This window comes from Arachis duranensis, chromosome 6, assembly GCF_000817695.3.
Source record: "Arachis duranensis cultivar V14167 chromosome 6, aradu.V14167.gnm2.J7QH, whole genome shotgun sequence".
Lineage (NCBI taxonomy): Eukaryota > Viridiplantae > Streptophyta > Magnoliopsida > Fabales > Fabaceae > Arachis > Arachis duranensis.
In genome coordinates this window covers 17,071,736-17,086,592 of record NC_029777.3, presented here as the reverse complement: position 1 = coordinate 17,086,592, position 14,857 = coordinate 17,071,736, and the positions used below count along the sequence as shown (strand labels likewise).

At 28.5% G+C, this 14,857-nt stretch overlaps 1 protein-coding gene across 1 annotated transcript; it reads left to right on the top strand.

Annotated features, from left to right (window-relative positions):
- The first annotated feature begins 9,925 nt into the window (after positions 1 to 9,925).
- Positions 9,926 to 13,608, top strand: LOC107493271 (cytochrome P450 83B1). The gene is made up of 2 exons (XM_016114375.3): positions 9,926 to 10,891; positions 11,753 to 13,608. The coding sequence occupies exons 1-2, from the start codon at positions 9,962 to 9,964 to the stop codon at positions 12,365 to 12,367; spliced, it is 1,545 nt and encodes a 514-aa protein (XP_015969861.1). The 5' UTR covers positions 9,926 to 9,961; the 3' UTR covers positions 12,368 to 13,608.
- The last annotated feature ends 1,249 nt before the right edge of the window (positions 13,609 to 14,857 follow it).

Sequence of the window (14,857 nt, the reverse complement as noted above, 5' to 3'; positions counted from 1 at the left end):
ATTGAATTAAATTAGATAATTTGAAAAATTAAACTGAATTAAACAATAAAAAATTTTAACCAACCTAAACGAAATAAATTTAGAACGACTTATATTTTTAACTAAATTATTATGTTTTTATCCTAAAGCTGAGAAATTACATTATTTTTAAAAAAATTAAACTAATTTACATTCTTCTCTTATTTCTACTGATTATTTAACCTAATATTATAAACCTCCTTAAACAACTCAAATACTACTAATCTACTTAATCACTTCTCTTACTAAGCATTGCTAAACTCTAAACCAAGTCATGTAACTATCATTTATAGTTTAATCACAATAGCACATATAACAAATTTCAAAATCATTTAACATCACAAATTATTATTGAAAAAATTTTCGGAAACTAACATCGATCTTCATGGATCAAACTAGTAATGTGTTATATTCGAAACCACTTAACATTACAAACTATTATTGAAAATTTTTTTGAAAACTAACATCTTCATGAATCGAACCAGTAGTGTGAGCGATGCCGTCTAATCGATAAATATAATTAGAAACGTCTACCATGTTCACAATTTCAATTCTACCATTTTTTTGGCACAAATGTTCTCTGAATTTCATGTTTTTTGGTAATTGGAATGGAATTCGAAATAAATGAATTCGAACTTCTTATACAGATAAAGGAAGACTAAATCGAAAGTATTTGGTTCGTTTTACTACTAGTTCTCTTTCATGGTAAATCAAACCTACTCCATTCGATTTACTAGGTGATGAATTTGAATCCATTGAATTCGAATTATTATAGACAAAATTTACGAATATAATTAGAAATCATTAGTTTCGATTTATAATAAATAGAGCTAAATTGCAAGTAAATTGACCCTAGTACATTCGATTTATATATATGCATAGTAGTTCAAATTATATTATTTTGATTTACTACTATAATGTTTAAATTAGCCTAATTTAATTCGGTCTACATTTAAATGTATTTCAGAATATTAAAATAACAGTTATTCATTTTAAGGGATTCATATAATTTTGTGATCTAACTCAGTTAAGTTGTTTGCCCTTATATAAATGATGAAATAAAATGAAATTAATATTTATTATAAAATAAATATTTTAAAAAAATTAGAAAACATTGATTCCAGAGTTACTTATGTTATAAATAGAACTACGTGATACTTGGATTGTATTTTATTCTGATACCTCCTAACATGGGTTAATTAAAGGAGTCATTTAACTAAATATACTTAAAATGTTTTTTTTTTAAGATATTTTTTAATATTTAAAATTTAACATATATAATTAATTAAATCATGTTATTTCTGTTATAATTATATCGGACAATAAAAGTATTGTAGTTATTTTTTATAAAAAAGTATTAATTTAGATTAATTCAAAATTTAGTTCATTGATTTTTTGGTCAAATTAATTTGTCTAATCTAATTTTGATAAAAATAACACAGTTTAATCGGTTATATATATATTTAATTTTAACTACTAAAAAACATTTTTAAAAAAAGACGTTTTAGACGTCTTTATCTGAGTGATTTCTTAATTAAAGTGAGGACAATATAATGCGAAAATAAACATTATTTCAATGTGTGTTTAATCAATATAATAATTTTCTTTTAACTAAAATTTTATTCATATTTAATTATTTACTCCTAAATAGTAGAAAAGAGGTTCCTTATTATTTTAGGATTTTTGCTCCTTTATATAAGTATTGATGTTAAATAATGAAAATAAAAATATAGTTATTCTCTCGATATATAATTATATATAGATTAAGATTCTTATCGGCCATTGATATTTCACATTCATATTCAACTTAAAATATATATTTCAAATAATATATAATATGCTTAGACTTAGATATTTGACATAACTTCTTTTATTATTTTCTTTTTTTTTTAGTAAAAGGAAAAAGAAATCATCCATGAGGATCAAAGATCCATACATACAGCTTCTGTTATTATTAAATAATAATGTTTCTATCTATCAAACCATGAAAACCAACCAATACGTTGATGCCTATTTTGTCCATAAGTGCAACATTATTATGATTGTCACATGGATATGATTCTCCCCACTCTAGAATATTTGTGCATATTTTTTAATAAATTTAATTAAATTAACAATTATATATTGTTTAGGGTTATTTTTTATTGTGTGCCATTACTATTAAGACTTTTTATTACACTTTTGACTAATTATTTAACTTAAATAATTATGATAATCCCTTCAAATACCTTTTTTTATCATTTACAATAATCCAACTTAAAATAAAATTTATATTGAGGCTAATACTTAAAAAAAAAATCTTATTAGATCTTAAATTCTCTAACTATAATAACTCGTTTTTGTGGTGATATTTAATTTTTTAAAATTAATGTTTATGATTGAATAAAAACTTAATTAAAATGTGAAATTTGAGAACAGCTCAAATTTTCATGTGGTATGAAGGTAGTTTAATAATAACTTTTAATTTTGTTTTGATACTACACTAAAATTTAAATAGATCTAATCTATCCAAAAAAATAGCTTAAAAATATAAAAATTGGTACAAAAATACCCATAATATATTATTTCTTTATTACTTATTAAAAATGTTGCAATTTACAGCCTAGCTAGTTTTCTTCATATATGTTCATGCATCCATTCCTTCTCAATTTCCTTAAAGATGTCTCTTTTACCAAAAATCCAAAATTATTGATATGGAATCTGCCACTATATGTTATTCTATAATAATACATGCTATGGTGGCTAAGATAGCATATATAGAGCACTTAATTTTAATAAATTAAGTGGTTGTGCATGTTCAAATACTAGCATTATTGTAAACACTTATCAAATCCTACTAGTTGATGAAGTTTAATTATTTTGACTTCAAATTATTGTACTGTACACTGGCAATAATAAATTAATAATGATTTATTAAATGTCTCTTATATTATTGGTTCGAACGTTGTGGAGTCTATCTACATTATATTATCCATATAGTTATATAATTTGTTACATGTGAATTATTTTTAGTGCACAAAACGTAAGAAATTGTAAGTTTATATTATTAAAAGATTAATTGCACTTAATTCCTTAAATTTATACTATGTGCATTTTAGTCTTTAAGCTTTAAACATATCCAAACTTGACCACCTAAAAATAACACAAATTAAACTTGTAAGTATATTTTAAAAAATTGAGAAAGAATTATTTGCACATAATTTAAAGTTCAATGCGGTGCAAATAGCACATTCAGTTGATTAATTTATATATTTAGAGAATTAATTTGTTCGTTTTAAAATGTAGAGACAAAAGTACACAACACAAATTACTATTTAATAGAGGAAAAAGTTCATATAATAACTACCTTTCGAATTAAATTCCAAATTAGGTCAATATTCTTAAAAGAAGAGTAATGTTTATAACTTGAACAACTATCAAGGGAACATTATTGAGGAAAATTTAAAGTGATGAAAGCTTTTGGGTCCTGTTATTTTTTCTCTGAATATATTTAGTACAAGGAAGTGTTTTTCAAAAGCTAAGTTACCTTGTAGGTAGGGTATAATATTATTATTATAATAATAGTACCGAAGTATATATTATTTTTTTTATTAGTTTAAATTTTTAGAAAAAGTGATTACATGACATAATGATAATATTAAAATTTTTATAATTAAAAGTGTAGAGTTCGATTATTAGATCTCCAAAAATAAAAAATAGTATAAGACAAATAAAAAAAAATCTATATAAAAATTTAAACAAACCTAACAAAAATTTTTACTTGAAGAAATGTATAAAGATATATGTCTTTGTGTATTAGTCGAGTAATCAATTCATTTGTCTACTTAAACAAGTGTCATGAGTTTAAATTTCGTCTAGTGTATACAACAATTCATTAGATAGTGACAGATTCGCGACATATTAAATTTTTTGGGAGATACTATGGATAACCCAAAAAAATATATAACCATTCATATTGTTTCTTTTTATCTATTTAAATATTTTAAAAAAGTACTTTTATAACGGTTTATACCCTTACAAAAAATATAAGCCAAACCCAGTAAAATTAAGAGGTCCAATCAAAGAGAATGGTTTCGTCCACGTATCCGACCTCTTTTAAGAGATCGGAATAGCTCGAAACAGGCAACTCACACTTAACTAAGTGAGTAACTGCCTCTCAGAATCTCTCACCCATTTTTAGAAGGGAGATCTCAACAACCCTAAGATAAAGAGACAGTTATCCACTATCAGAAATAGAACTACTCCAACGGTGGTTATTGGCACATCACCTATAAATACACTAATACCTCTCAAGTATGTGTAAGTTCCAATACTCTAAACCTGCTTAATCCCTTACTGATTTAGATATTAGAGTGTCTTGCAAATACCACCCCTACCTATTCAAATGCATTCGTACAACTCGAAAGACGGCTCCCAGACGTAAACAAATCGGAGACCACCCTCCTCCAACGTTTAGACCTTTCATTCGAGTTCAATCATTCAGTTTCAGGTAAACCCCAAAACAATAAGATTAAAGATTTAATAACTCTTAAATCAAAACAATAAAACTCATACAAAATAAGCATTACAAATTTAACAAAAAATAATTTCTTATTTTATTATTTTACATTTCTCTTTATTTTAGAAAATGTTTTCAGCTAGTAATACAAAAATTATTTTTAATATGAAAATAGAAATGGTGTTTTAGTTGAATATTGACATTTGAAATGTATTACAATATTATGAAAATTATTCAACATGCTCCTCACGTGTTAACTTCTCACCTGCAAAATTTACCTACCTATAATTACATCAAAGAATCTCATTTTCAACAAAAACACCAATATTTTTTCCATATTAAAAAAAATCAGCCCTAGCAAACCTCAGTGAGTTAGCCACATACATAAGTTAATGTGGTTAGAATATTAGAGTGCACACTGCAACATATTCAACAAAGGTGCACCATAACATTGCCTGCAATTCACATGTACATTCATGTTTCACGTCTCATGTCTCTGGCCCAAACCAAAGTGATTGAGAGTAGCTGGAATAATAATAATGAAGCAATTTTTGTGTTGAGATTCTTTTGTCTTTGTGGCTCAAATAATAATCATCTAGAGTCCAAGCATCCATGCTCTGTCTTTTTCTTTTTTCTTCTTTATACACATCAAATATTATCATATCAAGGTCACTTCATTATTAATGCCCCTCCCAGAGTAGACACATACACCATTTGAATTTAGAGACATAAATTAGTAATCGTACCAATATTAATAACTAATTATCATAAAATAAAATAGGCCCCATATACTATTAGGTAAAAAAAAAATTAGGTCAAACACACTTAGCAAGTTAGCATACAGAAAAATAACGACAACGTTTACTATCATTAGCCCATTATTACTTGAATTTTAAAAATTAAATTGGTCAACAACTTACTTTGATCGATTTATTAATTTTTTTTGTTATCCACGATATTTTTTATTCTTTACTCCCAAAAAACAAGAACTAACCTATCGCAAATTTAAATTTCACTTAAAAATTTATCGTTAATCAATAAATTACTGTATGCACAAGACAAGATTTAAATCCCAACAATTATTTAAGTAAACGAGTAAATTGACCATTCAATCAACTCAAATTATTTAATTTATTAGATTTTATTCGTAAATTAACCCAAAATAATATTTTTTGGTTCTTAGATCGATAGAATTTCGATTAAGTTGAATTTAACGATTGAATTTTCAATAACTACAAACAATAATAACGAAATATAATACAAATAATAATTGAATGACTATACAAAATAAATTATTCTAATCAGTAAGAATAAATTATGATAATTTATAGTCTGCATATTAGTAGTTGTCTCTTAACATGTATGCTTAATTTCTAACAATTATTTTAGTGTCGATTAGATCATTAATATTTGAATTTTATTTACTAAGAATACTGATATTATATGATAATAAACACAGTGGTAATGATACTATATATTGGATTGGATTCCTAACTAAACTTCCTTTTTGGTAGCATGAACATCTCAATGAAAGCAAAATGTTCCAATCATAAGAAAGGTACATAGAAATCAATTGTGTCACCAATTTGATTTTGATGCCACCGCTTAGGGTTGAAGGAGAATTTATATTATATTATTTTCAGTTCAGCAATCAAAGGACGTTTAGGTGCAACGGCACATGACTATCCAACCATTTAAATCAATTTTAATAATAATAAATATTAATAAATTCCAACATATGGAGGCCCATATCACATGGGAACCAACCTTACCACCATCTTCACTTCATCAAATTAATTAAAGAGTTCCAATTATCAGCTACTTGATACAATTTTCTCAAGTGAAATCTTAGGGTTGAGTATTTTCTTTTTTTAGTTTTCCATGGTATTTTTTAGCCCGGGCCAGAGACTAATCCACCGCGGTACTGAACTCCATTTAAAGATTTGTCGCTGGCCAATGGGTGGGTTGAGTATTTTCTAGCAACACATGTTGGTTTAATTAACTCAAATTAGATTAATTAAGATTCAGTGAGTTACAAATACAAATCAGTAACAATATTATGCTTATTATATGACATCAACGCTTTTTATTAGTATTATTTTAGTTTTTTAAAGTGAAGATTTTTGTAAACTGAAAAAAAAAGGAGAAATGAGATATTGGCTATTCTTGGATTATTCGGTGAAATTTGTTCCATGCAATATAATTATTAATGAAAAAGTAATTAATTTTTATTTAATTTACTTTATAAACCTTCTTAATACTCAACATCCTTAATATATGATATTAACTTTTGTACTAAGAAATCCAATATAAATATAACAAAACAAAAGATGTCATATATAATATAAAATAATTAAATATGATATATAATATTGTTCGGTTTTTCGGATTTCAGACGGGTCGGTGGAGCTCTAAGGGTGTGATTGTAGAAACCAGCCTTGGTCTGGGTCCAGAGGATGAGGATGGAAACTTCACAACATCCCGAACTGCTGCGGTGTGAGAGGTGCTACCTGCAATGACACTTCGACGCCCAAGTCAGAGGTGGTGCAAATGACAGTGGGAGTAATAGGATAGTGACATACCGTGGAGGAAGGATAAGGCCCTCTCCATATATACTCTGTCAGTAAGGCGGGTCCCACAAGATAGGCCCTCTTTCCTAAAAATTTTCTCTCTCGACTGTCATGTGGCTGATTGTTGGAGAGTAGGTGTTCGGGTTATGATCCGGACGTGTTACGCCCGCTAAATCGGCCGCTCGGTTTGAGTTGTCCCGTGCGCCAGACCGGATCGGACAATATGCCAACTGGGTTGGGCCGTACCAAATACAACGTAAGTATAAAATAATATAAATATAATATGTGTCAAATGAATAAACCTAATCGAATACTAGTACACTCAAAATACTATTCTCTCTATTTCTTTTACATCTTCTATTTAAGAATATATATAAGTTTCATAGAATTTGCATCCAAAGTATCAAAGGGAGTGTATGATAAAAAAAGTAAAAAAAACCCTCAGTTAAAGGATATGGACCTGAAATGATCAAATGCCAGCTACACATAGCACATGTATGTGTATACACTCAATAGAGATGGCTGAAAATGGATGCATAAAATGCATGGACCAAAGTGGTTCCTATATGTGTTGTTGTCCCTTCAGTACCAATTTCTTGATCCCCCACCATTGCCATAGTGCTGTGGTTGGGTGATGAGTCACAAAATTGTTGAGAGCTACATACTAATAATAATAACATTAATGATAATGATGGCTTGCATGTCACACATGTTTATTTTTGAAATGAATCCTCATGCTTTAGAGTCACATATTGCATTATGACACTTTTTTTTTTGTCTTTATTGGTGAGAAGTTAATGTCCTCATTGACACTTGTGTTTAATTTCTTTCTTTTTTGTAGTCAACTAATTCATGTTACTCCATATTTTTCATAAAAAAAAGGAACTCGTGACCTTCTCTTTTTCAATATTATTTTTTTGGAGTGAGTTTGACATTATCATGTTATTGAAGTTAAGTTTTTCATTTTTGGACTTTGGATCATATTATTGAAGTTGAAAAAAGAATGAGCACTAAGGTGTGACCCTGTGACTGTGTTGCTCAGAAAAAGCCCAAAAGGAAATGACAAAAACTACATATTCTAATGGGCCTCATGGATATAAAGGGCTCAGTGGAATTAGTTGGTAATGGGCTCAAGAAAATGATTGTGTTCTTGGCTTAATCTATTGGGCCTAAAAGATAAGAGTTTGGTGGCCCAAAAATTTATTTGACAAAAAAACTATAAATGTAGAGTAAATACGTACATTTAATCACGTGACTGTCACGTCAGTAAAAATAACTATTTTTTACTTGAATATATAAATGATTATCTAAAAGAACAAATGTAATTAAATAACTGTGAAAAATATTTTACAATACGAGTATATCAAAATTAAATTTTAAAAGCGACTAAATTTTTTTTTTATTATTTGATTATTTCTTGAAAGGACAAAGATTTGTTATACTTTCGGAAATACAGTGGTATTGTGGATAAGCATCAATGAGTGGCTGAGAGAGTTTGCAGTGGAATAATGATTTTTTGAAAGTTAGGACGGTACAGTCCAAACAGCAGTTAGATAGAATGGCATGCAACTTCTTGATTATAATATTTCATCACATGTTTAAAAAAAACACTATGATTAAATATAAAAGATGAACAGTCCAAATTGGTATGAATGGTAAGTAAATTTACCATTTTTCCCGTAATCTAAAAGTACAAATTTCAAGTGATAGAAAATATTCGTCTTAGACCATTGTTGGACATCCATTTGTAGAAAACAAAATTTAAGAAGAAAATTGAAAAATTAAAGAAAAAACAATTTCTGAAAATTGAATCAAGCAATGTAACAACAGAAGATGAAAGTGTTGTATTGGTTGAGGGAATAGACTTTAGGAAAGCTTTCACATGTACCAGTATACTTGACTAGTACACCGGTATTCAATAATTACAAAACGATTTAAAAATAGAAAAATTTTTACGTGTTTTTTTCACTTTATTAAAACAGCAATGTACCGAGTACGAATAGGTAGATAATTTAAATTGTCTGATAGTATATGACGCAATTCCTAAAATATCCCTAATTAGATAGTGAAATGACGGAAATAATAGTGAACATGATCAAGCTAAAATGCAAGCGATTTCAGCTAAGGACTAATAACCAATTTGAAGCTGATGAGCTGTTTCTTTAGCAGTCATGATAGACTATTAACAATGAGTGGTACTTGACCAGTAAATTAGATTTGGATTTAATTTTTTTTAGTTGGTTACATGGTAAAATAGGTTGTATGAGTCCCAACAAAGTGTATGCATGTTGGAATAAATTATTTCATTAATCCAAATTATTTATACTGAATCACAAAAAATTATATATATTATAGTGTGAAAATGTATTTTTAGTTATAAAAATTAGAAATTAATTGAAAAATTGTCTCAGTCTTATTCAATTAAAATCTTTTATATCCTTAATAAGATGACTGAATTGTAATTCCTTCGATAGAAAAAGAGTTATTGAGGCAGTTTTGGTATATTAAAGACTAAAATCTTAAAGTTACTATTTATATTTGAGCACGACACATGAATGTTTTAGGAATTACGCATATACTATCAAACAAAATTTAAACTATCTACCTATTCTACCCAGTACATTACTATTTCAATAAAGTGGTGAAAATTTTCCTAAACTTTATAATAAATTTAAATTTATCCTATTCCATTCATTTCCTTCTTTTTCTTTTATTACATAGTATAATTTCTTATTTATACTCTCAATAATTTCTAATAAGCCTAACTATTATTTATTAATGGTCCGTTCTATTAATTAAATTCTACATAAAAAAACAAAGACATGATTGGTTCTATAAATTTGAAAGATGGTGCTAGAATCTGTATGCTTGCAAGATGGAGAGCCTAGTTGTTATTCTAAGTTTAGTATCCATCTTTGTTCTCTTCATTATCACACAAAGAAACACAAGAACAAGATCAAGAACACCACTTCCACCTGGCCCTAAAGGCCTTCCTCTAATTGGAAATCTCCACCAACTTGATGCCAAATCCCCACATCACTATTTTAGAGAACTCTCCAAACACTATGGCCCCATCATGTCCTTCAAACTTGGTTCAACCCAAGCCCTTGTTATTTCCTCATCAAAATTAGCCAAAGAAGTGTTAAAGACACATGACCTCAAATTTGCAAGTAGGCCACCTTACTTAGGCCTAAGGAAATTGTCATATAATGGCTTGGACTTAGGTTTTGCACCTTATAGCCCTTATTGGAGAGAGATGAAGAAGCTTTGTGTTTTGCACCTTTTTAGCTCTCAAAGGGTCCATTCTTTTAGACCCTTTAGAGAACAAGAGGTTGCAAACATGATTAGGAGGATATCCCAACATGAAGATTCAAACAAAGTTGTAAACTTGAGTGACACTTTGATGTTTTTTACCAACACTTTGATATGTAGGGTTGCTTTTGGGAAAGAATATGGTAATGAGTACCATGTTGTTGATGAAGAATTAGGGTGTGGCCAAAGGAGCAAGTTGCAAGTGTTGCTAAATGAGGCTCAAGCATTGTTGGTTGAGTTTTACTTTTCAGATCATTTTCCCATGTTGGGGTGGGTTGATTGGCTTAGAGGAACACTTTGGAGGCTAGATAAGAACTTCAAGGAATTGGACAAGTTCTATGAAAGAGTTATCTTTGACCATATGGATTCAGCTAGGGCTAATAAATCCAATGAGCAACAAGTTAAAGACATCATTGATATCTTTCTAGAGATGATGAATGATCACTCACTCTCCTTTGATCTCACTCTAGATCATATAAAAGCTGTGCTCATGGTAAGTAATTATAGCTAGCATCTTTTTAATATTTTTTGCTTTAGTTAAAAGAAATTATTATTGGTTATTGAATTTAATTTATTTAATTAGAAAAAAATTAAAATGAGAAAAATTATAAAGTAACAAAATAAGATTAAATTACACGGTTGGTCCTACATTTTCAGTGAAATTATTGTAAATTGGTCCTACACTTTAAAAATTTTGTAATTGAATCCGTAAAGAGAGTTAAAATCTGCAATTTAGTCATCGCCGGTCAAAAAGTGTTGATTTAACAGAATATTTTCAGAATATGCTGAAAATATTCTGTTAAAATAGAGAATATGCTAAAAATATTCTATTAAATTAAACACTTTTTGAACGATAGGAATTAAATTGCAAATTTTAATTATCTTTAGGAATCCAATTACAAATTTTTAAAGTGTAAGGATCAATTTATAATTTCACTAAAAGTGTAGGGACCAATTATATAATTTAACTACAAAATAATGAGTTAGTCATAATTGAATTTGTAATTTTTATCGTGGGAATATCTGTCCTATAATTCAAGAGTTATTAGATTCTCACTTTTTTCATTTTACTAACTTTCTCTTATTTAGAAGTTTGGTCTGTCATCTGATATGGCTTACCCTTGAATTCAACTAGATTTTCGTTAAAAACATTTTTAAATAACAAAAATATTATTCGTACTCACCAGCGTATTTATATATAAATATATGTATGGTTTAATTTATTTTTAATGTGTATTTATATTTTAACGTGACTTTGGTGGCTGATTTTAGTGTACACATAACATAGTCCTTCAAATAAATACAATATCTGCTATGGAATTAGGTCTAACATGATTGTTGAATATGAATGCAGAACATCTTTACAGCTGGAACAGACCCAAGTGCAGATACAACAGTTTGGGCAATGAATGAACTTTTGAAGAACCCTAAAGCTATGAAAAAGCTTCAAAGTGAAATTAGAGGTTTATTTGGAGACAAAGATTTCATAAATGAAGATGACATTCAAAGGCTTCCATATCTCAAAGCAGTAATAAAGGAAACACTAAGAATGTTCCCACCATCACCACTACTCTTACCAAGAGAAACAATTGAAACATGCAACATAGAAGGTTATGAAATAAAACCAAAAACTTTAGTCTATGTCAATGCATGGGCCATAGCAAGGGACCCCAAGAATTGGAAAGACCCAGAAGAGTTTTGTCCTGAAAGATTCATTGAGAATCCAATAGATCTCAAAGGGAATGACTTTGAGCTAATTCCATTTGGTAGTGGAAGAAGAATTTGCCCTGCCATGAACATGGGGTTGGTTACCATAGAAATTGCATTAGCAAATCTTGTTCACTCATTTGATTGGAGTTTGCCAATTGGGTTTGACAATGAAGAAATGTTTGACACGCAAGTGAAGCCAGGGATAACCATGCACAAGAAAAACGACCTTTTTCTTGTGGCCAAGAAACATGTACCGTAAGGTTAGTTGTGTCTTGTCTGCACGTGCCTTCCTAGGGTTGATATTTAGCATGGTATTTTTATATACTCATGTATACAAAACACAAGTTTTTGTTAAATATTAGTGCAAATAATAAGGGTTTTTTATTTAGCAATTAAATTAAAAAGGCTTGGATTATGATAAGAGTAATTGATGACACTCACTAATGATCAAGTTTTCTATGAATTTAGTACATTTATATTATAACTTTGTGTTGGTATTCTTTTAGGAGAGGCTAATATATGTTTATAAAGATATTTAGTTTGGGATTTTTTTTAATAAATAAAATAAATTATTTATTTATTGGTATATATTTTTTAGTTTGGCACACTCAGAGCCTGTGCCATAGTACATACTTTTTGTCAATGATATCGTCCTTATAGGAGAGTCAAGGGAAGAACTAAATAAGAAATTTGACTTATGAAGAGAAGCTCTAGAAGTGTATGGTCTGTGCATAAACCGTAGCAAGACGGAATATATGGAATGTAAGTTCAGTCTGAGAAGGAAGAACCTTAATATAGAGGTGAAGATTGGAGAAAATATCTTACGAAAAATTAAAAATTTTAAGTATCTTGGGTGCATCATACAGGATAATAGAGAGATTGTAGATTATGTAAACCATAGGATCCAAGCAGGTAGGTCAAAATGGTGGAGTGCATCTAGTTTTATATGCAACAAAAAAGTGCCTTAAAACTTAATGGTAAATTATATCGCACCGCTATAAAATCGGCTACGCTTTATGGTATGTAGTGTTGGACAGCCAAAGGGGAGTACGAACATAAGTTGAGTGTGGAAGAGATGAAAATGTTGAGATGGATGAGTGGTCATACGCGATCGAATAAAATAAGAAACGAAGATATAAGGAAGAGAGTTGGTGTAGCACCCATTGTGGAAAAGATGGTTGAATCGCGTCTCAGGTGGTTTGGACATGTGAGAATAAAACCGATAGAACACCCAGTCAGGATGGTGGATGAGATAGAAGATGGACAAGAGATGAAAGACAGAGAAAGACCTAAGAAGACCATCCATGAGGTGGTCAAACGAGATCTACATGTAAACGGTCTCTCTGTAGACATGATACATGACAAAGCACAATGACATCGTTTGATTCATATAGCCGATCCCACCTAGTGAGACAAGACTTTGTTGTTGTTGTATTTATATTTTTTCTTTTATGAAATAAAGGATAATTTACATACATAAATTGGATGAGGAAAAAAATTACACAGATATGTTAAGCTGAATAATTTGGTTATATGCATGTCTTGTTTGACTCTCTTTGTAAATCGAATCAAATAAATTTGATTTATATTTTTTTAATGTTGATTCAATTTACTACTGGACAACATCTACATAGTAAATCGAATCAGGTATATTAGTAGTAAATCAAATCAAGCTGATTTGATTTATTATGTATCAAGTTGATTCAATTTACTACTAGTACAACATATACATGGTAAATCGAATTGATTTACATTGAAAAAGTATAAATCGAATTTATTTAATTCGATTTACATTGAGAGTCAAATGAAACATGCATATAATAAAGGTTTAATTACTCTGTTGGTTCCTATAGTTTTGCAAAATTTTTAATTAAGTTCCTATACTTTCTTTTTTTAATTGGGTCCTGTACCAATTTTTTTTTAATTAGGTCCCTCTTAATAGTAATTGGCTTAATTGTATAGGAATCCAACAAAAAAAAAATTGGTGCAGGAACTCAAATAAAAGGAAGAAAAAAAGTGCAGAGACTCAATTAAAAGGAAAAAAAGTATAAGGATCTAATTAAAAATTTTGTGAAACTATAAGAACCAATAGAGTAATTAAACCTATAATAAAATTCAATTTAAGACATTTATGTAATTTTTTTATTTAATTTTTTTCCTTATTTAATTAATTTATGTAAATTATCTTGAAATAAAATAAGTTTAATTTTGATACACTGATAATGTAAAATATTTTAAATAGTCGTATAATCACATCTGTTCTTTTAGATGACTATTAATACAATCAATAAATAAAATAATTTTTTATTAATATATCATTACATAATTAAATACACCTATAAAGTTATTCTACACTAACTTATAAAATTATTCTACACTAACCTAACCGTACATCAAAATTGAATTCATAAAATAAAGCATTCCATGAATTTATGATAGAGACGGATGAGAAATTGCATCTTGAACATTTTAATAGTCATCTGGAGTTATCTATAATGGTTTTTGTTTTTATCACTAGAAACAAAATAACTAGTCCCTCCATTTCTAGTTAATTATCACTTCACTTTTTTTTTACATTAAAAAATTATACATCTAAAAATATTATATATAAACATAATATGTCTAATATATTAATCTAAATGTACCAAAGTCCAAAAACATAAAGATGACAATGGAATATTTGAGTTACCAAATAACATATCTCAAAAGGAAAATAATTCTATAGAAATTTGCAAGGAAGATGGTTATC

Excerpts from the sequence above, each read along its gene's own strand:
- LOC107493271 (XM_016114375.3), top strand. The coding sequence starts at position 9,962 with ATGGAGAGCCTAGTTGTTATTCTAAGTTTAGTATCCATCTTTGTTCTC. Across the intron at positions 10,892-11,752 it reads ATATAAAAGCTGTGCTCATG|AACATCTTTACAGCTGGAAC; the intron begins GTAAGTAATTAT and ends ATATGAATGCAG.